Source organism: Chanos chanos, chromosome 2 (assembly GCF_902362185.1).
Source record: "Chanos chanos chromosome 2, fChaCha1.1, whole genome shotgun sequence".
Taxonomy (NCBI): domain Eukaryota; kingdom Metazoa; phylum Chordata; class Actinopteri; order Gonorynchiformes; family Chanidae; genus Chanos; species Chanos chanos.
Window position 1 is genome coordinate 10,113,576 of NC_044496.1, and position 26,887 is coordinate 10,140,462.

Below are 26,887 nucleotides of genomic sequence, written 5' to 3' on the forward strand. Positions count from 1 at the left end.
GTTGTTAGGCAATATTCCAGTTTTTCCTGTGCTCGTTATACTGTGCCAGGAATCAGGAAGGCACTGCTTGAACTTGAGGAACTACGATGATGGAAGTGGGTCTATGCTTGAACACATGAAACCATACCAACAGAGTATTTGATTCAGTCTGAAGGTCAGTTCCTCACAGAGACCAGTTTTTAAATCAGTTCAAGGCTACAAAGAAGACAGACGATAAATAAACGAAAAGTCTACGGTTGGACCAATCTGCCTTTGCCACTGATTCAGCAAAAGGTCTGGTGTAAACGACTGATAAGCAGTCTTCCTTTGAACAGCTCTCAGCTCCCCCTTCCCTGAGTCATGAAGGAATCAACAGGTGTTGCTTTGACTCAAACTGCATATCTGACCTCACACAGGCACATACACACATTGTCAATGTCATCTTTACACCAGTAAATTTCCTTTTCAGAAAATGATCCACGGATGCCGTCAGCGTGGATCTCTTATTGAGATTCAGAGGATTAATATATGGACTCTACTGAATCTGAATCTGAATCTGAATTTGTCGTGAAGGAATAATTCCGAATGGCTGATTTAAAGACGGTACGGTAGTGAGGAGCATAATTTGCTTTAGTTGTCCTGGAGAATTAAAATCTACATTAAGACAGACTCCAGGGCTAATCTCTAAGAGCCTTTTTTTTTCTTTTTAGGAAAAGCGGAGGGCAATAATGCCAGCTTTCTGTCAGAAATTAGTAGAAAATTTTCCATGACAGAGTGGAACTGGCATAGAAATGACTTTTTAAAGGTCTTGAATGAAGGTTTTTGACTTGCACTATAATGAAATCTGTACCTGTGTAGAGGTTTCAATTTTCTTTAAAACCCTTTTGTAATCCTCTGCTGAAGGAACTCACACTCAAACGACAGGAGTATGGATGTTGCTCAACATCAAAGTAAGTCTGTGGCTGCATTATACACAATGCTTCTCTTCAAGAGACAAGGACCATAGTATCAACATGTGAACCATAGCTGCAGCTACATTTTTGTTTCCAGAGAGACCCCCTCCTCTGTGCACCCCCCCCCACCCCCCACTGAGTCAGAGTGTACTCCTGTCCCTGTAACCTCCAGTCAAAAGTTGAAGTCTTTTGTGTGCCTGTGTGTTCAGCCACAGGCCCTCTAACACTAAAAGCTCTTCTTGTGTGGGTGGTTGGTGGGGGGAAGGCAGACTCTGTGTGTCTAAGAATAGCCCCGCAAAACAGAGAGAGGAGGGCGATGAGGGTGGATGGACTGATTAGCCCCGCAGAAGGGAGACACCACGACTGAGGGACATGCACAATAAAGCACTCTCTCTCTCTCTCTCTCTCTCTCTCTCTCTCTCTCTCTGTCTCTCTCTCTCTGTCTCTCTCTCTCTCTGTCTCTTTCCCTGGAGCCAAAATGCCTGAGTGAGGTTTTAATAACTGGGCAGTAGTGATAAGGCTGCTCAGCTCCTTAATGAGAGATAATCATTGACTAGCACTTGGACACTTGAGAATCACTGGATGCTATGGTTGACTCTGGGCTACTGGCCTAGGGCCAACACACAGAAACACAGGCAGACACATACACTCACACATGCACACACACACACACTCACACACACGCATGCTTAGAATCACACACACACACAGGAAGGGGTTATGTGGTTCCTGCCAAGCCATGGTCTCTTTCATCCTGATCAAAGGGGGTGTTCACAGACTGTATTAAATATCTTTATTAACACAATCACTGCCAGAGATCCAGCACTGCCTCTCTCTTTCGGCCCACTCACACGTTAGAAAAGCAGTAAATGATACGACTGGTGACATCATCTGTGTGTTTAGAGAAAGCACAGAACACTTCACATCTTCCACATGTTCATATTGTCGTGCTGATGAAAACATTACACAACGCATAAAATCATCACGTCACCCTTTGCTCCAATGCGATCAACAACATGAGTGTTTCTACAAAACCAATGTCCTGGCATTAAATCTCATTTCATTTCAACTTCATTTTATGCAAACACGTTTTAGCATTTGTATAATTCACATTAACTAGAATTAATTAAATAAAATTCAAAAGGGCTCCCTCTGACAAGTAATAGCGACAGTGTAGGTGTTAATTTCGCAAGTATAGTGTGGGAGGAAAAAGAAAAAAGAAAAAAAGAAAAAAAGAAAAACCCTCACATGAAGCCTGAGTAGCTCCAGGAAAATTTACTCTATGTCATCAAAACTCACAAATTTCCTATGTCCAAGCTGCCTCTGCAGTCTTAACGCAGTGGTCCTGTGACTAGGGCTGTTTGTGTGAAAGGTTATTATTGGCTTGTATCAGGCAGCAGACAATGCTCCTTTGTGTCTGGACTAAAGTGGAGAGTCTCTCAGCTTGGCTTTTCCTCTGCCACGGGAGGTGCTACTCCACAGAACATTCTTGGTAAACTCAGCATTGTAGTAAAGTTGTTATAATGAGTCACACACTCTTGACCACAGTGAAACAGTAATATTCATGAATGGATGAAACATGCTTTTCTAAAAAGGTTTTGGACTCACACATGGTGAAGCCACTTTTTCGTTGAACCAAGGCAAGAATGACGTACTGTGGCCTTTGATCGACATGTTGGTAAGAAAAGTCTTTAGATATCCAGCCGAGTTTGTATGTTTCTGTTACAAACTATATCTAACACGCCAGATAAAATAATATTTCAAGCTAACATGTTTTCTTTTACACAGCATCTATGTCAGCTTAAACTTTCTGAATAAATGAGAAAGTGTGTCTGGCAGGGGATGTGTGTGTGTGTGTGTGTGTGTGTGTAGCCACAGAGGCGTAGCTGTGGCATTGTTCCCCTCCCTGCCCCCCAAAGTCGTAAAGCTATTTCAGCTGCAGGCACGGGGAGGGCTTTGCGCTCTTGAGTTAACGGACAGAGGTCAAAGGGGAATGGAGAAAAAAAGTTCTGAATGACAGAGAGGAGAGGAGAGGAGAGGAGAGGAGAGGAGAGGAGAGGAGAGGAGAGGAGAGGAGAGGAGAGGAGAGGAGAGGAGAGGAGAGGAGAGGAGAGGAGAGGAGAAAAGGTGTGAGAAGAATAGAGGAGTCCTTAAAGTAGAGCATTATTACCTTCACAGCATCTTACTGAAACAGCAAGAGGTGCGTGTGTGTTTGAGACAGCTGTTACCTTGACCCTGAAAACTCATGGGTTGCATCCTGGTGTGAGAATAGCGAGGGCTCATCAAAAATTTAACATCAGCTAAGAGTGACAGGAGAACACCCTTTAACACACAGCATGAGAACATTTAGAGCCTACACAAACTAAAGCCACAGCATGGCAACACAACAGGGTACATGTAGTACTTACTACATATTTTAGGAATTTCTGGAAATGTTTGGAAAGTGGAGAGTGATTTTTTTTCCAAACATCTGAATAATTCCAAATGTAATTTGTTAGCCTGGCACCTTACGTTAACCATACTGGTCCTTGTTCCACAGTTGTGGTCAACATGGTCCCATAAAACTAACTCTTACGACACAGTTACAATTATCAACAGTAAGTACACTCTCTTAGTGCATTAAGACTCATTATGGAATATTACAAAGGTGTCTTTCAGTTGTTCAATATTCTGCTCATTAGAAATGACCTCTGTGTTATGACACACTTCAGTGACTAATGTAAGAATTAGGACAGAGAAGACAGTCCGAACACCTCCCCTAGAATAAAAGTGTCACCACAGAATGAAAGCAATGGCCGACTACTTACGACAACAGTCAGATTTAGTGGAGGAAAGCATTCCATTTCCATGACAACAAAGAAATCAATCAAACCAGCAGTGGAAATCTGTTCATTCATCTCATTTTCAACTCAAACACTTCACTCTGCCTTATCTACGGTCCATCTCCACATCTGGCCAAGAACAATAAATGGTATGTCTCTCCAAGAGGAAGTTTAATAGGATCACAAATTACTCTGCCAGGCTGTTCAGCTTTCATCTGCGCAGTCCCATCATTGAGATATGGGTCGGAGAGATCAGAGAGTCAACTCTGAATATCTGAGGACTGATGTCATTATGCTGAGTCATGAATCAGGCAATGCCTAGCACTGCTTGTCTGGGAACGGGGTATGTGAAATACAAGACAGATTTGGTATTCTGTGCTTCAGTTCACAGGCAAATTTGACATCTTGAATGTTAGTATACAATAAAAGACATAAAAAAACTAAATGCAGAGAGGCCTGACAGTGTATGTACTCTGATATAGAACAACTTAAATGGGTAGACTGGGGAAAAAAAAGAAACAACAACAACACTGCCCCCTTGTGGCCGCAAAGAATATGAAGGCAAAAGAATGCATGAAAGTTCCAAGAATAATTCATCTGTGTATTTTTTTTTTCTTTTTTCCTCATCGTTTTGTACCTGCCAACATTTTCGTGCTTACATTAGCATCCTCTATGCAGAAAACAGTAGTGGCATATGGCGCCAAGAAAGAGCTTGAGATTTTCAGCAGGTAAGACTTCAATGTCACACATTCCTATTAAGTAATACAACAATGATGGAAGGTGAAGAATTGGCTAATCTTTCCTTTGATGCTTTTTTTTTCCGAAGGAAATGCCGAGAGTGAGATGCTGATTTGCCTTGGGGTTGACAGGAATTGCTGTTGAAGGCATAAACTCACACTTTCTGCTCGTTTCAGTTAACAGGCTGCGACTCCTGAATGTTCCCTAAGCTGAGCTACTAATGGAGCACAAAGACTCAGCTAATGACGCCATCATGCAATACACAACTTAACCTATTACCATATTCGGTGGGAACCTTCCACACCCATGGATCGCGCCCCGTTTCCACCCTGTTTCCTGTCTGTCACGAGTAAGGAGGTGAGGCATAGCACACCTCAGTCTGATGGTGTCTGAACTGCACAGATCATTTGGTTCTTATTATACCACCCATGAGAATCTGAGGCAATGACAGAAAAAACGTTTTCTGAATTTGCATCTCTGAATTTTCACAGACTTGTACGTCACGTTAAAAACCTCTGAGGTACGTAACTATAACAAACACAGTTTCTGATTTTTTTTTCTCTCATTTGCCACTCTCAGAGAGCTTGCAACTACACATCATATCATACACATCTCCTCTGGTTTTTTGTCTTTTTTACATAATTATAATCTAAAATAATAAAAATAAATATGTCACTATTGCAGCTCTCTCTGCAAGCCCAGGGCCTGATTATAAATAACCAATATGAAAATAGCACTGTTTTAACCTCTATAACTGCACTTGCACTGGTGGCACCTCAGAGACAGAGAGTGGGTTTGAGGTCCTATTCCACAATGATGGCGACAGTGTAAAACACAGGAGAAATGGGGTGAAGGATGTGATAGACAGGTAGAGAAACCTTGTACGTAGCGACATAGACAGCACGAGACACCGTTTGGGGGGTTTGGCTGAGGATTAAACTCACTGTGAGATATGTGCGACTGGAGCGAGCGCACTCTCTTTCTCTGCCTCCAGCTCCAGATCATCAGCAAAACTACTGTTCCTCTGCAGAGGATGATGGGACTGGACGTCCAATAATCCAGAGCCTTTCTTCACTGTACACATACAAACAGACACCCAGACACACACACAAAGAAACTTATGGTGTTACATCTAATGCAAAACTGGCTTGTTTAAAATGTCAGGTGTGTATTTTTTACTTACAAACACTCACACGCACACACACACACTCACACACTCACACGCAAAAATGTAAACTTATAAATGTGTTACCTGCAGCTGGAGAGAGCTGCAAGGAGGAAATGGAGGTCCATGATTGCTGTCGGTCTAAAAACACAGAGAAAAGAAAACAGGTAAAACATGCCAAATTTTTCATAGTTTTTTAAAAGATTCATAAAGACCATTATCTGCCTATGTGCTGTAAGAATACAGTTCATACATACATCACCATAAATAATATAATTTACGTTTTTTGATCAAGGTGGGCATGATTAAGTGTTCGGTTCCCGGACCACTGAAAATCTTAGATCAGTGAGATGAGTGAGGCTCTGTTTCAGAAGGGCATTTCCATGTCAGGGTTAACCAAAATGAAAAGGAAGGGATGAAAACGACATGTTACGTGATCAACAGATTTTTTTTTTAGACAGTAACCAAGTGAAAAATTGGCACTAAGAAAATTGTTACAATATTTATAGATCCGTGCATGTGTTAACTGTGAACATGTTAATTTTTCATGAATTTATGTAATCATTTTAATAGCACTTTCATCGTTTCATATTGTCATTTTCTATTTTCATACAACCATATTTCATACAGTACTTTTGATACAATATCTCTAAAAAAATGCAGCAGCAAGTTTCACATCTACTTAAACTACACTTATTCACTGGATGGGCCAGGGCAAAAACAGGCTTCGACAAGAACAGTTCAATTCAAAAGAATAAGGATAAAGTTATTTCGGCTCTTCAGACTCAGCCACAGGGAAAGAGAAACAGTCGTGAGAGTGAGATGAGAGAGGATGCATGCGTCAGTAGACACTAACAGGTTCTCACCGCATCTTCTCAGAGCTTCAGCTCCTGCTGAGCAGAGGCCAACACGGGACAAGCGAGGGAAGAGAGAGAGAGAGAGAATGAATAGGCAGAGCCTAGAAGAATCGCCAATACACCACAATGACAAAAGACCCCAAATGGTGGCTGAGATTGCAAGATAAGATTGAAAAAAAAAGAAAAGAAAAGAAAAGAAAAACACCCAAAAAGTGATTTGGCACCGCTGGGCCGGCAATAACAGAGCCACCATTTATCCCACATATATTTGGTCTCTCTGTGCCGTGAAGAAATGACATGATTTCTATTTCTGCATGCATAAATGAAAGGCAAAGTTTTGAACTAGGATTTGAATTTGCAGTTAAATACATAAATGAGCAAATCCCAAAGCAAATCAAATACATGTACAATGACAGGCGCACTGAAGAGTTTTAAGTGACATAACAAGCGTAGGCAATCCAGGAGACCCCAGCGGAAGTGGAGAAGTCGTGTACCGAGTATTTGTGTAAATACAGTAGGTTAAGACCAGAGCAACATCTGTAGTTCAGCTCAGTTATAGGCTTATTCTGCTACCTGAGGGCAAAGGGCTGAAGGCATCATGGTCATTGTCTTTCCCATTGTCACACACATAGCCGAAAGTAATGCTGGGAACAGTGGGAGAACTTGGTTCATAATCTTTGTCTACACTCTTCAGCTTTCTCTTCAGTTTTCCCTGTTGACACAGAGTGAGTCTGTATTGCATTCATTCACATCAAACCACCACACAATCATTTCTCAGAGAAGGCAACAAGCAGTCTTTAAACATGGAACTACAGCACGTACACCCCTATTTACATATTTATATATACTGTGATACAGAATTTATAAATGCATTCAGGGATACTATGGATAGCATCTACAGATATCATCTATCCATCCATTCATCCATCCACCCACCCAGCATTCATTCATTCATTCATTCATTCATTCATTCATTCACTCATTCATACATTCATTCATTCGTTCATTCATTCATTTAGTTTTCAGTTTGCAGGTGGTGAAAGCATGTCATATGTACCGTCTTCTTAGGCTTTGGTGTGGACACAGATGGGCTGAGCACTACTGGTCTTCTCTTAACAAACATCTTATAAGTGGCAGAATCAGGATTCTCTATGGCAAAACACCTCCAGCAGGACTAAGACAGGAGAGGAGAGAGAATGAGACAGGATGGGAATTTACTCTTAAAACTGTGGAAGCTCATACATCGTACATAGATATATGTACAGTCGTTAAGATAAAGCCTGAGATTACCTGAATTAGACAAGCAGCGGCAGGGATTTGCCTGTTGAAGTGTTTTTGCCTCTGTTTCTGCTGGACCTTCAGAGCAAAGCCGGAGCCCAGGATGCCCTGTGTATACCCCAAAACATCACTGAAGTCCTGCCTTACATGACTTACACTGCTTCTGACCTCTTCATGGAGAATATGTTATATTACATGGACCAATAATGAGTCACATAATAGGCATTTTCTTCATATATTGATATCTATGGTTAAAGCCTATCTAAAAGAAGTGACTTACTGCAGGAAGGGCAAAAAAAGATATGGCAAAGACAGAGAAACAGGATGCAATTGTCTTTCCGACCCAGGTCTGAGGCACCTTGTCCCCGTAGCCAATAGTAGTGACTGTCACCTACAAACACATAAAACAACGTACTGTGCATCCAGAGGACCTGTAATTCTGTACATTTACACCATCCTGGACGGAAAATATTAAAAGAGTTTTCAAGGAAAAAGCTCGGCAAAAACTCTCTAGATATTATTGACTGACAGTGTGAACAGTTTCTGGTTCGTACCACTCCCCACCACAAAGCATCTGCATAGCTGCCAAACTCTGTAGTTCCACTGCTGTCCACAGCGTCCTTCTCAGCAAGGTACACAAAGTAGGAGGAGAAGATCAAGCCCAGAAACCCAATATATAGGGTTGTGATCAACTCCTGGTGAAGATGAGAGACATATCAACGGATGGGGAGAGGTGCTAACAAAAGGCAGGGGAACAAGTAAACATGCACAGTAAACACAAAAATGAACAGAATTCTGTTTAACTGTATTCTTACAAGCATTGTGTGTATGACTGAGTGAGTGTGTGTGTGTGTGTGTTTGCGTGCTGTACACATGTATAAAGTGCATTACCGACCGGCATAGCTCTCCCACCTGTCGATGTATGAAGACCACCGATCCAAGCAGACGCCAGGTCCCTCCTTGCCGATCCACATGCAGCATCCGTAAGATCTGCAGGAAGCGGATTCCTCTGCGCAAAGTGTAACACGTTCAGGATTAACCAACACATCACACAACACCACACAATACCTGGTGTCTAGTATTAAGAATGGTTTCTAATATTAATTTAATTCATGTTAATTCAAGTATTTGGAGTCAGCTATGACTCATACAGGTCTTATCCTGATAATGATAAACCTCTTTACCTAACTGCAGAGGTTGCAAACACCTGGCCATTAGACCCTACAGCCAACACAATGATGGAAGCCACCACTACAATCAGGTCTGGAACAGAAATGAGAGAGAGAAAGAGAGAGAGAGAGAGAGAGAGAGAGAGAGAGAGAGAAAGAGACCGAGACAGAGACAGAGGGAAGACAATTACATCTAAGACAATAATCTTCCCGGAACATTTCCAAAGCACTCCCAAAATAGAACTTAGAAATCATTATGATAATGTTCATTCTGGCCTGTGGAAACACACTGTGCCTACATGACAATCTGAAGAGCAGCTTTATTATTTTAAAAGTGTACTGTTAAATGGAGGGCATGAGGGTTGAGGGTGTGGTCACTAACCAATGATAGAGATGGGTTTCCGTGCAAAGCGCAGTCTTCCCAAGATTCCCACATATTTACTACGACACCCTGCTGACCAGAGCCGCACCACATATTCTACACCAAAGAGGACCACCAGGACAATTTCCTAAGGAGAAACATTGGATACTTTTACAAAAATGTAAATACAACACGGTAAATGTATTTTGTATAGTTTGGTAGTAAATTACAAAGGCCTCTGGATACAAATTAAGTGAGAGGAAAGACAAATGTATTGTTGCCCAGAAAATGTCACTATTTTTCACAGTATACCTGATTAATTTGTTGTTTGAGGTTCAGCTCAAAGGAAAAAAACAACTTTGATTTTTTTTTTTTTTTGTTATTGTAAACAAAGAACATAAGCATCCAGGGAATCAGAAAGCCTTAGTGACTGATTTGATTTATTAACATATTCTGAAGAAGCAAAAAATTAATTTATATTTATTCAGTTCCAAGCTCTACATTTTAACAGTGAGTAAATCCCTCAGGTTTCACCTCACACTAAGGAGAACATGGAATACTTAACTATTTAGAAGTTATTCTGTCACCATGCACTGTTTCACACATTGCTTAATATCAGCTTCATAGTGACAGAGATCTCCACATAACTGTTAAAAGACAATACCAAAGGCATCAACAATATCAGAAGTTGAATCAAAATGGGGGGCTGGTCACGTCATTAAATCCGCACAGATTTCATTGTATATTTGTGCCCTTTAGAGAAAATAAGGCTTTCAAAAAACAAGAAACAACATAACAGCTTTGTGAGAACTTAATTAAAACAGAAGCACAATGAGCCATAGCTGTCTCTGACGGAGAGCTTGTATGAAAAAACACAGGGAGGCTGGTTCAAGGTCATGTCCAACGGCAGCCGCGGTGGCCCTGCTCTCCCTCCTCCACAGAGTAAACAAAGGCAATCTCATAGTCTGCTGGGTGGAGTCCTATTCAATCCAGAGAGGTCCCAGACATGTCTGAGTTATGAGCCCGACTAGGGAGCCCATGTTTCATAACCAACCTGGTGAGCTGGACCCAGGCACAGTTTGGGGACATACAGAGAACCCCCCTGGCTTGAGGACAACATACTGAGAATTCACAGACAGGGGAAAATAGACAGCAAAGTTTAGCATATCCACATTAATCTACATAATAGAAAAAAAAATAACACAACGGGACCAGTCTTAGTCTGTGTTAGCAGACTTGCAGGGGGGAACAAGGTGATACTGAAAAAGCAACAGACAGCATCTGAAATGGGCCTGGAACCTAAACAGCACGAACATGGTGCGGACTGAAGACCCGGCTACGGACACCGCTTGACTTGGGCACTGCGACAGGGGCCCTGGTCACAGCCTGAACTAACTGACATGGAGCTACCACTCTCCATCCTCTATATCAACCTCTCAAGCACAGTTCACCTGAGGGAGATTTAACAGCAGTTAGGCTCTAAAACATTCTTTCTAAAACATTCACAGGCTGAGAATGAATACATGTTGAAAGGTTGTTACATTACAGTCCTGTCAGATAATCACCATCAGATGTATAAATTCCTTTGAGTTTCCCACGGAGTTTTGTCATCCGGGGGGGGCTTTGTTCAGACTATAGAAGCTCCTGTCTAGATGAAAACTTGATTGTTAAACCCTCAACTCCCTGTTAATTTGACAGATTTAACGGGGTATCCAGTCTTACGATACCTTTCTAAGTGTTGTGTTTTTTGGACACAACAGTTCATGCCGTCACCCCCATTTGGCCGTTTAAACATAGCCTGGTGACTACACTGACCAGCTGTCATATAAAGGGCTCTCAGTCAACAGAGAACGGGCGCCTGAGGACATGGGAGCAGGTCTGGGGGAGACAGAGGAAATTAGCTAACAGATGCAAAGTCTCGCTAAGTTACCGTGGCAATGAGATTTCCCATCCAAAATGCAGCTGGAATGCAGTTGTCTGGGAGTGCTGAGGAAAATGTCAACACAACAAAAAGAGACTGATATGAGCCCATTGACTAGTGATATCAATCCAAAAAGTTTATGTTATATGTTCATGAATATGACATGGAATATGGACCTTGGAAGAAACGCCTGACAATGTCTGAAAGTTTGATGAACTGCAAATGAATACGAATTTGAACTGTGGTTCCATAAAATGAAAGCACAATTTTCAATTTGCCAGGCAGTACAATATCCAAACACCGCAGCAAAAAAGAGTTATTGGACCAATTTCATCTGCAGGCACTAAAGAGCAAATATTGTGGGCAATTCTGGGATCAGTTTGCTCTGCTGCGACATGGACCAACAACCAGTCGCATATACACGTAAACTGGCTATAAATTTAAGTTTTCACTTTATCAAATTCAACTTTGCTATTAAATAAAGAGCACAAAGTTAATTTCAGGCATTGCTGGAGGAGAGCAAGTGAGTGAGTGAGAGAGAGAGAGAGTGAGTGTGTGTGTGTGAGAGAGAGAGAGAGAGGCAGAGAGAGAGCGAGAGAGAAATATAGGGAATCTTTGACAGAGGAAGTTCAAGTATGAAGGTAAGTTCAGGTTGGAGATATTTGGATAGTCTGGGACAGAATATATCACAAGAATGAACTACAGTAAGAATTTTCCATAACTTAGATATGAACAAAATGGCACTGACATTCAAGTCAAATAAAAACCTCTTCAAATTTTTCATACAGTTCAGTACCTGCTTTGTAATATCAAGCTGTTGGTATTGCACAATATTGCAAATAAAGAAAGCAACCTCAAATTTTTACTTTCAAACAACATTTACCTCGCCATATTATGTAGTTGGTTTAGCTGTAACATAAAATGCCAGCCTCAGATTACAACTCAAGTTGCTGAACAGACTGATTTTCTTTACCCACTAAAGTGGGGGAGGGGAGAAGCAGAGCACAATTTCAATGAAATAACAGTCTCTCAAAATGTTGTGCTCTTTTTCCTGGGAAAAATACAAGAGGGGCACTGAACTGAATTCGTCCTTGTTATCTTTGCTGGAGCAAAGGTTATGTCTAGGTCATCTAGGTCTTCTTTAGTGTCCCGGTGCTCAGTTGGATATTGGCAGACACCAGGGGACAGGAAATCCAAGCCTTACAAACATCCACCTATTAGTCATGCAAATGACACCATCTCCCTATTCACCTCTTTCAGACTGATGCTTTCTTGAGGTAAGGGGGCGTCTTTCAGGAGTTCAGAGTAATTGGATAATGTTTAGTTTCAGCTGAAATACAATAAAAGCCAACTGTAGGCTACAGACCTCCATAAATCTGACGCAGAACTGTGGCTCTCACACAGAGAGCAAAAATATAACAATCAGAGCTAGTTATACATTAGTAAATCTGACCTAAACAGGAAAGATTTCATCACACTGTAAACATTTAATTTGTACATTTTTGTAACTGTTTTCAGTCTGGGTATAGCATCTCTTAACACAGAAATTTACATACACAGGCACACACAAACCCACGCGTGTGTAACTTAGACATTCCATTTAATGCAAAATTAAGTTTTTAAAGTTTATAATTGTTCTAAAAAAGTTTATTTTAAAGTTTTATCTGCAGAATGAGTATTCCTCCTTCACATCTTCCTTTGTGTATTGTCAGGCACCTGATCACAATACAGCTGGCATCGTTTCAACGGACAGCAGAATTTAGTGAAGTCTAATCACACCTTCTCAGAGATACAGAGGCGGTAGCTGTCACACTCTCTAAGGCTAGAGGATGTATTCTCATGTCACTTAACAGCTTCTTGTAGTGTGATGTTTGGAGGTGTTGGTCCTTAACACAGAGCGTCCTGTGTCATTTTCTCTGGCACTACACCTCTTCACAGCTGTAACCTAACACCTTTTCTGAGGTCATTCATTCAGTGGTGCTAAAACATTAAATATCTGCTAATGCCTAGAGGATAAGGTGTCAGGAAAACTTAAGGTCATGCTTAGTCTTTTTGAGGATGAACAGTAAACAGTGAAAAAACTGTTGTATCTTCCCTTGAGTGCCTCTGATAGGGTTGACGGGGGGTTTATAAATGTTTTTAGAAGTTTGCAAGCCTATTTTTTGTGTTTTTTCTAATAAGCACTATGACTGATTTGAATGCCATTTTGACTTTTGTGTCATCAGTTTCACACAATGAAATGTTGTTTGACTTAAAGTGAAAATATCTAACATATCTTAGGGAGAATCCCCCCAGAGGCCTTCTCACTACCGAAACTAAACTACTACCAAATTCTTTTTGTTTAAATGCTTTAAAACTTTTTGTTTAAAAAAAGAAAATTCCAGGGTCCTATTATACTGCAATGTGCATCAAGCATGAAATATGTGGAGAGCCGCTAACATTTCGACAACTGATTCAGAATGCGATACCGCTGGGAATATGTGTGGAAAATTGGCTGCAGCATTTAAATAATTACAAAGTAATCTAAAATGATTTGAACAAATTGATTTGCATTAATTGAGATACATGATGTTTACAGACCTTTTATGAAAACGATATACAAAACAGAGCAGCACGGCTGTTTGCCGCAAAATCACACATGGCTAAGCAAAGCTAACCCTGTTTTTGCTTTTGTTTGGCCTAACAGCTGTACGGCGCAATAGTAAAGGCCATGCCTCGTTAAGTAGAGTGAGTGGGGGAAGGGTAACGGGGAGGGGGCAGATCTCTCCGCCTGTCTGGACCCCTCTGTCCATTAGCTCTACTTCCTATGGGAAAGTCTTTATTCTACTGGCTGCAATCTTGTAATAAAAGACAGACACGCTGCAGCGATTTAGCAAGAATGCATTCCAGATGCATTCAGTTTTAATGTTGTGATCCTTTTCTTTATTTTTCATTGAAAATGCAATTTCTGTGTAATTCTTCTGCAAATTTTTAAAAAGTGAAAAAAATCTAATCAATACTCATGAATGTGACACCCTGGGTTACCAAATAATATGTCTTATTAAGGAAAAATGTTCTATGAAAGCTAACTATGTTTGGAAATTAATTTAGAGAACAAAAATTCAGCCGTGTAATAATTCTCTGGATGACGTTTGATGGCAGTAGCCCACCATTAAATACCACAATGGACACCTGTTAAAAGCTTGGTTAAGCCCTTCAGGCAAATGTTCCACATCAAGCACTGCAGTCCAGCTAATCTACGCTGACCAACAATACATCAGTCCACCAATCAGAGGAATTAACTTGTGATTTAGGTTGTCCCCTTAAAACCAAGCCGCATACATTTAATCCTTTTACCCAGCAGCCGTGTTGACCTCTGACCCTCATCTCCTAGAGTCACCACAACCCAGATATAGTTCTAATCTTTCTGCCTCGCTTTCTCTTTCCTCATAGACTAATCACCCCCTTTTCCACCTCTTTCCTCCTGTCTGCTCCGAGGCCTTAGAGAGGCAATTCTTAATCTATCAGACATATTCATTATTCAAGGGACAACAAGTCCAGCATCTGCCACTCTGACCCAGCTAGCCGCTGTCTGGAGTTTGACGTAAGCCATGACCAAAATGTCTCGGCCTAAACCTTAGATCCTGACATAGTGCTCATATATATATATATATATATATGTGTGTGTGTGTGTGTGTGTGTGTGTGTGTGTGTGTATATATATATATATATATATATATATATATGTATATATGTGTGTGTGTGTGTGTGTGTGTGTGTGTGTATATATATATATATTTTATTTATTTATTTTTTTTAATGTAAATATCTGCTTTGAACGTTCATCTTAACTAATTGTTTGTGAGCAATAATCCAAGCCATCGACTGCTTGATTTTGACTTTGAGAATTAATTAGGGAATCCCCTCATAAAAATATTCACAGTGTCTCATGCACTCATTGTAGATTACAGAGGAGCACTGTCAACACAGTCCACTACCACACAACTTGTCTTTACTGTCATAAAAAAGTGAACATGTTTCAATAAATATGATATAACCATGTGTAGATCATGAGTTCTCAAGTTTCCAAATTCAAGTCTGGGGCCTTGAGTTAAAGAAAAAAAATTAAGTATTGATGCCCCCTGCTGGAGGTCACCTGTTCCTTCTACAGCAATATTTTACACTTCCATTTTAAGAGCCACACCCATTTTACATCACAGAAACTCAGTGACCATACAAACTGAATTTAGCCAACTGGAATAAATATGATTTCCCAATTCATATTTCATGATCATTTCTTATTTATGAGCACTATACCAATACGCCATCTTATACCAATATTTTAAAATAATCTGCTCATGAAGTAATTTATCTGTTATTGGAGTTATGAAACCTTACCACCCAGAACAGTGTGTCGTGTGCAAGAGTCTGGTATTCTTCAATGGTGGACAACACACTGAGAATCAGGCAAGACAGGACAATGAGGAACCTGTAAAAACAGAGAGTATTCATCACGTACACATCAAAAGGTATCACTGAGCATGCTACAACTTTTTTTTTACAATCTTAATTTGAGCAAGGATAAATCCAGCCATATGGGACATGAGTAAATATAATACAGAAGTGTGAAAAAAGCAAGCATACCCATAGTTGTCCTTAGTTGCCCTGGGAGTCTGCATTCAGATATATAAAAGCTAATGGAAAACTATTAGGCAATATGTTTGAATTACAAATAATCAAACATTTGCTGGTTTCCTTATATGATGGCACTGTTGTAATGTAGAATATGACATTCCCAAACACCCCCCTCTTCCCAAAAGAAAAAAAAAAACCCTTAATCAGAGAGAAATTGTATAATTTGTTCAAATACACATTTTTTTAGACTGCAAAAAATAAGCAATCACATAACTATATCAAATAACTAAAGAAAGAAACTTTAGTACACTGAAACATACAGAGATACACTGGTGCATGCTGGGTTAAACTGAGGAACAGTGCAGTATCATGGAGCACGTAGAGGTTAACAAGTTCACTGCAATGTATATTGAGGTATTCTGGAATACAGTGAAGTGTACTGAAGTTGCCACACCCCATTTACCACCTGTATAACTTGTCTCTCTGAGCATTCTCAGCTACAAGAGAGTCCAGTATGTCACTCAAAGTTTTCTAGCAAGGTCATCTGTGCTATTAATGTTGGACTAACAGCCCAAACAACACGTCTGTCGGAGCTCTGCAATAAACTTGAGATAAAGTTGTTTACTTTCTGAGAGATAAGGACATTTGTCCTCAGAAGTCAGACTATTAATCAGACACAAATGTCAAATTAATGACGCATTGTGTCCTTTGGGATGGAAATGTCTTTATTTCTTTCTATTAAGATTAAACAAAACGAATTTGTTTTAGGATGTTAAGCACAATTTGATATAATTATTGATAAGGGGTATTTAATTACTGTGATATGGATGTGAACTTCAAGACAGATGGAAAATAATATGAATAAATTGTTGAGGACAAACTAAAAATACTGAAGAGATAAAATGTCCTCAACATACAAAAATGAGCAAAGCTTAAAGCATGAAGGGGGGACAAAGTTGTTTGCCATGCTTGTGAATTTCCACACTGCAGACACGGAACACTTACAGAGCAATTAGCACCACAAAGACCCAAAATAGCTTCAGGTGTGTGTTTCTGTCGCACTTTAGAGTATGTCACACTCTAGAGTAGAGTAAACTCCTGTCACATTGTCTCAAAACAAAAAGATATATTTAAGCAACAAATGTCACAAAAAAACACATTCATTAAATATTTACAAACCATGACCTTGTTTATAAGGGCTGTCATATTTCAATAGTAGACAACATAGCTAACATCTCGAAAAACATAACACAGAAAATCAGTCTAGCGAACAGTCAAGACAATGACATTGCCATCACAATGACGACACAGAGGACACTGAGGGTATGTTTTCCTACTTTAGTTCTTTAGGGTTGTCTTCTTCTGACTATGTACCTATGGCACTACACTGCAGTGGAAAATTACTGGGCATAAGCAGTCATGTAAAATAAAGTTTACATTAGTAACAACAACAGCGACAAGAAGAAGAAGAAGAAGAAGAAGAAGAAGAAGAACAATAGCAACAACTATGTTTTTGCCTTTTTTGGAGTTTATTTGGGAGCTCTTACATGAACACTTCTGTATATTACTTTCTCCAAACTGTTATACTTTTTAGTTCTACACACAGAGGAGTTCTCCACACAGTGAAAAAATATTGCTATTTTCTCATAGTCTAAGACTTTAGCAATGGGGGTAAACTTGTTTCATACTCTTAAATTATTGATTCACACAAATATAATAAACTAGTTAGGGAGAGGTGATGGAAATTGGCAAATCTGGAATGATGCATTGTGGAGAGGATAGATTTGTCGGCACATTCATGGCACAAAATGTCACGGCCAGGGTCAGGAAATTCAACACAACACGGCCTGTTTCAGCTGCATGCAAAAGGTCTAACAGTGCAGTACCACAGGTATTTATTCCACAGATAGCAAGATTAGACTCCTTAGACCTTCCCTACCCTCTTTAAAAAGCAGCCCCTGTTGAAATTGCTTGAATAACAGCTGCAGGTAATGGTCTCACACCAAGAAGCCATAGAGGGCACTAGGCAAGTTTCAAGTTTATTGTCATTTACTAGATAACAATGTGGACATCACTGTCAGTAATGAAATTCTGAGCATTGGAAGCCCTGGAATTTTCTCCTTTGAAAATTATGCTGCTGATGAGGTCACAGCTGGGGCACAGCTCTGGGAATCTCAGAGTTAAGCTGATGACACCAGTAATTCCAAGGTCATTGCAATGACATTTCCTCAGAGATAAGAGATGGGTGCTTCTACTGGCCCATCAGCCATAGATAAAGAAGTGGGCATTCATATGAAACTTCCTAATTGAGAACCAGAGAAAGGACTTTCCTCAGGCATTGTCTATGACAGAGCTTTGGAATTGAATTTGCTCCTGGGTAGTAAGTATTATTTCTGAATTGCTTATGCCTAGAAAGTATAGAAAATGGCTATTATTTCCTTCAAACTTTGCTTTTGTGACCTGGACAATGATTTCTTGAAATGTGCCTATTTCCAATGGGAAAACGGGCAAATGTGTACATTTGCATTTGCGTTCACTTGAAAAAAACAGAGCATGAATCAAAATTAACATGTATTTATACAAAAGTCATACAAAAGTTACCACAAAAAATTTAGAAGTGGAGTAGGCGAGTAAGGCGAGCACTTAAACCAGGACACACCGGGCTTCGAACGCCGCTACCAAGGAGCGTATGACAAGGACATGATGGGAAACTATATTTGGGGGCTTATTTGTGAAAGCGATTTACAGTATTATCGTAAATCTCGAAAAACTACTCACTTCTGTGTTACATAGTGTAATCACTGAGTGGTAAGCCACTGCAAGGATTTCTGTAAAAGGCGGAGCTGCTAAGGGATACTTACAATATATCTCCTTCTCCCATTTTTGGAAGAGGCTTTTCATGGTACTATCCACAGCAGTATCTGACAATCTTTCATGTCGAGCCATTAAAGGAAGGTACTTCAGCAGGCACTGGGCAAGGTCCAATCTGTTGACCCAGACTTGCTACTGGATGATTTTGATGTAAATGTTATCAGATCTGCCATTGAAGAATACCTTATACTGCTGTGCACACAGTTAGGCCACAAAGCCCTTAAGTAAACCTGTTGTTGGGGTCTCACTCTAAAGGTTTGGCTGAGACTGTCTCCACAGAGGGTAACTGGAAAAAAAAAAATCAAAGAGTGTGTTCCATCACACAAAGTGTTTGGAGGAACTTCCTAAAATTTACAGAAGAAACAAAAATGCCCAACAGAGTTGTGAGGCACGACATCTGAAAAGGTACACCGGGTATTTGGATGACAGCACTCTACAGTGCTTTCTTTGATGTTCACTTTGAAGGCCACAATACAGTTTATTGAAGCATGTGTGTTTGAATGTCATCCTCAAGCTACGAATGCCTTCTCATGCAGCAAGTGAGCTATTCAGATTACTCAGTCCTTCATACTCTTCAACGTTATTCTCAACAGTTTGGATATAATTCTCATATAAATATCACTAGTAAGTGAAAGTAATTTTATGACTTCTTTCTCTTGTCAAGCTTATCTGAGAGTTTTTCTTCAGCTTAGATTTTTACAGAATTCTCTGCAAGTTTCCAAATATTTGTTAAGTCTTGCTAACAGAGAAACCATGGCCTGTATTGCCATGTGCATGAAAAGATATTTATCAAATTGAATCTGCTCACAAGACAACTAATTAGGGGCAACTGATGAACGCAGCATTTTTGTCTGATTTTTTACTGGTTATTAAAGCTGATTCAGATGTATCTGTGGAAATTTAAACCACAGAAAAAAGACACAGATTTGTTTATTTTACATCAACTCAAGTAGTCATTTTATATTAAATTGAAGGCACAAAATTGGACACATTGCAGCCATTTAAATGTTAATTTACAGTTTAGAATGCTATCTCTAAGTATTTCATTTTATTACTTCCTGCTTTATGGAGCTGCAAATTGGTTTTGTTTGTCAAGATGCATGACTAACGTTGACTGCAACTTAACTGTTCTGATCTCAGGACTGTTTTCACCAGCCAGACTGGATAGGGTCTGTTCATTCACAATGTTTTTTTCTCATCTTTTTTCAGAATGTTGGATACATATTTTATTTTGGTGGCGGTTTACTATGCTGTGTTTCCGGCCTAGGCTATTTAGTCAAATTACACTTTCTAGACACATCCACCTAGACACCTCTCTCTTATCTTTCCTTTCCTTACGTAAGTTTAAATAGGTATGGAAGTCTTTATGGTACTGGTCACACTAAACATGATGCAGACACATTATTGTAGAGTTTGTGAAATAGCACTACAAATGAAGATGTCTTTGGTGCTTTGCAAAAGCATAGGTCAATCCAGATAAGCTATTTGAGTTGTTCTGTCAATTCATGTGAATAATATAGGACATAGTATGCATAAAAAGGTTATGCTTTGAATGACAGTTTGTTGTTCTTATTCATACTGCACGCAGATAAAGCTGCAGAAATGTATCTTTAACTTTTGGCTCGTAACATGTTGTTTTAATTGCCAAGCTATGTTATGTTAACTACTGCCTTAGACAATTAGCTTTACAAAAAATGCCTAAATCTTAAAAGTTTTACTATAAGATATAATTTAAGATATACTATATCTTATACAGTTATTTAATTGTAACTTATTTTGGCACAGGTCTTCTAAAGAATTTAAAAACAAAATACACTTCTCCATTTTGAGGCAGTTTCTGTTCTGTTTTTCCCACAGGACAGCCATGAATAGCCTGAAATATATGATCTGTTCACCATTGATATAAGCAGTAGCACACGTATACTCAGCACAGACAGAAAGATTTACATAATAACTAAAGATAACCTGCTGCTCTTCAGTAAACATATCCAGGTACCAACTTGTCTTCTATCTGCTTAAGTTTATTCCTAAGAAAAATATATCATGCATCAATTTTTTAATACATTTTTAAGTCACTGATGCTGTCCATGGTGCTGAAAGCACCCCTCATGTTACCCAGCTCCTCATCTCTTCTGTCAGTCCCAATCAATTGCATTCCTTGTGCCAAGGCCTTTTTAAGGATTCTTCTTGTGATATCTCAATTTTCTGCATGGCTACCCCAAAGTAGCCGGCTATAAATTGTGGATTGCAACTTGTCTGTGCTATTTTTAACCACACGATTCTGCACGAAAGCCTGTCAGTGCATTCATCTATGCAAACTCTATATTAGACCTGTAACAATTATTTCATAATTGTCTAACTGCGATTTTTTGACGTGATCGCAGTGTCTTTGTTGAACTGCAGTTAAAGCATTTTTATTTATTCACTTATCTATTTTAATGAGATGGGTCAAAGCAAGGTCACACTTTTGTTTGCATTCATCAAACATGTTTTCAATGCCCGCGTGCACCCTGTAGCGTGACAGAACAGTAGCTATCCTATCAGAGGATGCCCTGCAAGTCTAGTCGGCCTTTGAACGTTAAAAATCCAAACAGAATTGTGCAGTTTCGTGAGAAGCCATGTTGTACCTTTGAGAAATGCCCATAAGATTAAACTGATACACGTTTGGTTTTCACTGGAGTCTTCACTTAGTGTTGGTAAAAATAAATTGCTTGACACTGTCCCATTGGTCCTGTCAAAATGTGGGGAGTCTGCAAGCCCAACTGAGTTCAGCTATTCATAGGCTGTGTGCTTGTGTTATTACATTATCTGGGTCACATAACAGTGAAATAACCAAAAGATGTATCCTGTGATTAATTCAAAACTTTCATTTGTTTGAAAAATAATAAATAAATATTTGTTTTATTTGACTGAGAGAGACAATTATATTGTTAATTGTAATTATTCCTGAGATGATTAATTGTACAGCAACATTTGGAATTGCTACAACTCTACTCTGTATGGGTTAAATTTGTAACATGTGTTTACATTCCTAATATAATTGGGTTCTTTTGAACAATACAGTTGGGGTTGGTCTCTATGATATAAAACCAAATTCTATTAGACGAATGCAGTGAGAATCAATCTTACATTCTTTAATCTTCTTTCGTGTTCGCTCAGTTCCCCTTCCCTGAGTATTTCCTATGCATCAAAAACAAACAATATCCGTTGGAGGCAACAGAGACAATTTAAGCTGGCTATGTATGAAAGCAACAAACTTCTGTAGTGAACTAGTGAAGCCACTAGGGCTACAATGTTCCTGACTACTCCACAACGCATGGTCATGGGTTTTGCCATGCATGCATACAGCATACTGTTTTATAGTAATGAGTATGTGTATGATTGAGAAACTTTAAACTATAATCATATACGCGTTACTGTTTTATAGTAACGAGTATGCAGATTGAAAAACTTTATAGCATAGCCACAACATGGTATAAAAAAATCTCTCCATGTCCCCTTCATACTTCTACATACTAGTATAAAATTCTCTATCAAAGCATGGATCTCTTCTAGTATGATGGTTACTATATAACATAATACCAGCCCTAGTCATCACTACAACAGGTATGTTGAAAAATAGCTTTAAAAGAACAGTAATGAAAACATAAGTTTGAAAAAACAAACAAACAAACAAACAAAAAACCAAATGGTAGCAGCAAAAAGGTCTCATAATCATCAGTGACAGCAGCAATATCACGAGGAAACTCATAAAACGTGAGCATCAGGCAAAAAGAGGTCAACTGGCCTTGGGTGAGGCTTAGATATATTGCAATGTGACAGTGCATAAAATCCAATAACAGCCTTCAGCTCAACAAGGATAAACGATGCAGATTTAATTATGTTTTGGGTTTTTTTACCCCCTCATGGTTATGCCATTATGGTTTACAGATGAAACAGAAAAGCACATGTAAAACTTAAATGCGCAGATTTACAACGTACAGTGTACTGTGACAATTACCACTCTTAAACGTTGCACAGCAGTTCACACACTGCATTTGTTAGTTTTTTTATATTCTAATATGCCAGGTATGCCATAGGAACAAGAGGGGACTGTCGTATCTGTCTGTGTTGAACACAATAGTGTTTTTTCTTAATATTCTTTGACACACAATAGTTATGATTAATATTTTTCGTCTTTTAAAGAATGTTTAAACCACATTGAATGCACCAGTAAAATTCTTTCTTGCAAATATATAAGCTATTAATCACAGTTGCAGTATATCACAAAGTCGTATTAAACAGCGACATCAACCTCCAGCTCTGTTTTATTATTGTTATTTCAAAGAAAAACTGAAACAACAGAATGAAAAGCCAAATACAGGATAGGCAGCAGCTGGTATGACAAAGCCTGCCCACCTGTCACCTTTCATCGCATGTTGTTGGGGGGGGGAGGGGGGGGTCGTAAATAATCTAACAGCATAGCCTTGGGCAGAGACAGGCAGACAGACACAAACAGACACCTGTACCATCATCATCAACATCTTCATCGTTGTCATGCAACTTTTGGTCGGGGAGAGATAATTGCAAGAGTAAATCGGCTGACTAGGGACTTTTACCCAAAGCCTTGGATTGGAATGACACAGTTATATGCATGTTATGTTATTTATACAGAAATAAATTAGAGAAAACAAGACAGAGCAATGAGTTTTGCCCTGGGCTAATATTGTATAATATATATATATATATATATTTTTTTTTTTTGCATGGCATTTTATTCATAAACAAAGTAGTGGGTGTAAGACAATGAACAGCAGAATGTGCGATGTAAGATTACGAGGTTCCACAGACATGTAATGTTCAGATAATTTCAGTTAACAGTCTTATAAGATTTTGCAGTGGAGCAAAACAAATTAGAAAAAGTACAGGTTGGCATAGTAAATTGAGTTTGGCAGAGTTACTACTTCTGTTAGAAGCACAGCCTTTAACATCAGAGCTAATGCTGCCATATTAAATTGTCAATATAATTCTGAAAGAGAGAAAGAAAGAAAGAAAGAAAGAAAGAAAGACAGAAAGAAAGAAAGAAAGAAAGACAGACAGAAAGAAAGATGATCATGTTAATATGCGTTATATTTAGCATACATAATGACAGTTAATCGACCAAATTAGTTATAATGCAAGATAACCCCCTTAACCACTGTGAATGGGCTCATAGCTCCATTCTTTATACCGGTTTGGTTTTTCCTTTTGTCTTCAATGATTTATCTAATCTTTAGTCCTCCTGTTCTCCTCCTATGTTCGGTGTTGGTGTTAAAGACAGCCGAGAGGCCACTCCACTCTGTGACACATCTCACACTACTCAACGCAGGACAGTGAAGGAGGAGCAAGGAGGTGCAACCACATTCAATCACACCAAGAGGTCAGAGAGACAAAACACCATGCATATGACAAACGCACACACACAGACACAAACAGAAACACAGGCACACACAGAAGAATATACACACACACACACACACACACACACACACACACACACTCATACAAACACACTTAAACACACTTATATATACACAGTGTGTGTGTGTGTGTATATACATACATACATACACACACACATACACACACACACACACACACACACACACACACACATATATCTATATATATATATAGAGAGAGAGAGGAAGAGAGAGAGGGAGATGCAGTGGTCATACTTTTTTGATAAGGTGCTTTCATCTTATTGCTGTCCTGGTTTTGAGGCAGTGATAAGACAGCGCACATTCTTGGCTAGCTTTGCGTGCCTCCCACTATACCCTAACATAAGGACAACACTGTATTTACCCTCAGTGAAAGCTAGCTAAAGCTACACCATGTTTCTTTCTCTCCCCTGACCCCATTCATCCCTCCCTACCCCCACCCCCTTCTTTCTAGCTCTCTGTTTTCTCTATAAAGGATGGATGTCTTGTGATACAACAACTTGCCATAATCCAAATACACTCACGAGAGAATCATACATAATCCTAGTGGTGAATACAAAAACACCTAAAAAGTGGAACTTAAAACATGATTTTAGTAACATTGATTCAAGAGCACTATCAACAGAGGCCCTCTGTTATCGATGTTCCCCTTGCCTAAGCAACAGGCTCTAACATACACTCTCACACTCACACAGGCATCTCTGCCCAACACCAACAAGTCACAGGGTTACTAAGTCTGACAGGAGCCTTCATGCTCCACAGAGCAGTAGCCAAGTTTAGCTGCCTGCTATCAAGCTCTCTCCTGCTTCACAGATACAGGGTATGGCAGGGAACACAAACTCTCTCTCTCTCTCTCTCTCTCCCTCTCTGGATACTACACATTCCTCCACAGTTCAGCCTCACAAAAACACAGCTTTACCAGCACAGACAACCAACAATGTTCTTCATCTTCTCTGACAATATTCACTTCAACTCTGACAGCCTGAGCAATAGTCCACAGCTAACGTGTAGCATGTATTCACATGCACCAGGCTGGTACAGAGAGAGAGAGGAGACTCTCCACAAATTTCTTTGGATTTAGGGTATGCTGATAAAGATGTTTAACACCCAAGCAATGTACTGACTTTTGAGAGCATAATTTTAGCTGGTTTATGCTGTAGCCAGTGTGTTTCCAGTCTGTTGGACTGAAGAAATGAGCTTATTGTGTTGAGAAGAATGAATTATGACCTTGAACTTTGCAAAGTTTGCTACTGTTATCTAAGCTTTCAAGTGGGCATGAGAAGTGTAAATTCACTTGCCTGTTCAACTGGTAAATAACATTTACAGCTTTACATGAGCACACACCCTCTCTTTTAACAATGAAAGAAAAATGAAGAATAACAGCGTACTCACACAGTGAAATGATACACGAAGCATTTCCAACCTGACGGTCTCTCCAAAAAATTGTATACCCGTCCTTGAAAATATGCTCGGGTCAACACGGGGCGAGTTGTGCTGTAGATGGACATCCGGTGGTTCAGGTTGACACCATACAGGTGAGATGCCCGCCGATGGGCGAACACCGTAGGCTCATTGAGTTCCCCAGTGAGTTTGTTCTTGTCCTTCGTGGTGTCATTTGGAGGTAAAGTGACCGTTGTTTTACTGACAGGCTTAGCAAACTGGATGGGCTCGTACTGTTCGGTCAACGTAGTTTCGGACATCTCCATTTCTGATTGTATTCTGCCATGTTGTTCGATATCTGACGAACCTCTGGTGGAACTCGTGCTTGCCCGGTTCTGATCTTGGGATGACATGTTGTATGATGAATGAGGTGGATTTCATCAAAACTGCAGAGTCGGGGATTGTCAAAATAGTATTTCACACACGCTCGCTTAAAATTATGCCTGCATCTTAAGTAGCCTGTTGAAGATCTCCAGTTAACTTCTTCCTCTTGTACCAGAAAGTGAAACCAGAAAATGCATACTGGAATCGACCCGGCAGCAAGCGATATTAATTTGAGTGTAGTGGATTGATGCCACAGTAACTGTACCCATTTCCGAAGAGTGACGTCCCTCAGGAAGCTCAGCTGGGGAGTGTCCTGAGAACTGTGGTAAGAGTTTACGTTCAACAAACTATATTTATGTGCTGGGTCGCCTCTCTGTAACCCGTGTAAAGAACACTGCGAGAAAAAGTAATTCCGGCTTAAAGGCATTAAGTTGCCCATCTTAGATTTTATCCTGTTAGAGTTGAACTTTTCTTTCTTTCTTTTTTGTTTTTAGAAGTGGTAGGGTCTTGAACAATGACCTGTGGCAAATATTCAGCTCACTGTTACATATTTAGCTATTATAAGTGCATCAAATTTTTTTGCAGTCTGAGCAAGGTAAATTAAACATACTGCGCAGGTCAAGACTAAATAACCATTTCATATTTAATAATAAATCTAATATTTGTTGAGATTAGGTATTATGCATATGCAAATGACCTAACGAAAAGACTTAGATAAACAGTATTTGTAAACAAGTTATTTTATTGAAAATAATGTTCAAGTTTTAAACCCTAAAGACACTTGGTTTTTAGGTATTTGAATTGTAGGGCAAAGTTCTCCTGTAGAGAGAGGAGTTAGGGCACAGACTTATTCAACTTGACCTTGAATTTTCGCTGGCTCACCCTTGAGAATTAAGACAGGCATTGATTCCCTGTGACATCGCTTTTCATTTAAGT

At 39.5% G+C, this 26,887-nt stretch overlaps 1 protein-coding gene across 1 annotated transcript in view; it reads right to left on the reverse strand.

Moving 5' to 3' along the window:
- kcnq1.1 (potassium voltage-gated channel, KQT-like subfamily, member 1.1) overlaps positions 1-25,980 on the reverse strand; it is a 34,624-nt gene extending 8,644 nt beyond the window's left edge. Inside the window, exons 1-13 of the mRNA XM_030794193.1 lie at positions 25,580-25,980; positions 15,621-15,711; positions 9,344-9,470; positions 8,977-9,055; positions 8,705-8,801; positions 8,347-8,487; positions 8,073-8,183; positions 7,805-7,900; positions 7,572-7,688; positions 7,088-7,226; positions 6,524-6,550; positions 5,745-5,798; positions 5,437-5,566 (exon numbers count right to left, since the gene is read on the reverse strand). Of these exons, the coding sequence (XP_030650053.1) occupies positions 5,437-5,566; positions 5,745-5,798; positions 6,524-6,550; positions 7,088-7,226; positions 7,572-7,688; positions 7,805-7,900; positions 8,073-8,183; positions 8,347-8,487; positions 8,705-8,801; positions 8,977-9,055; positions 9,344-9,470; positions 15,621-15,711; positions 25,580-25,980 (1,610 nt within the window). The remainder of the gene's footprint in view (positions 1-5,436; positions 5,567-5,744; positions 5,799-6,523; positions 6,551-7,087; positions 7,227-7,571; positions 7,689-7,804; positions 7,901-8,072; positions 8,184-8,346; positions 8,488-8,704; positions 8,802-8,976; positions 9,056-9,343; positions 9,471-15,620; positions 15,712-25,579) is intronic.
- Between the last annotated feature and the right edge of the window lie 907 nt (positions 25,981-26,887).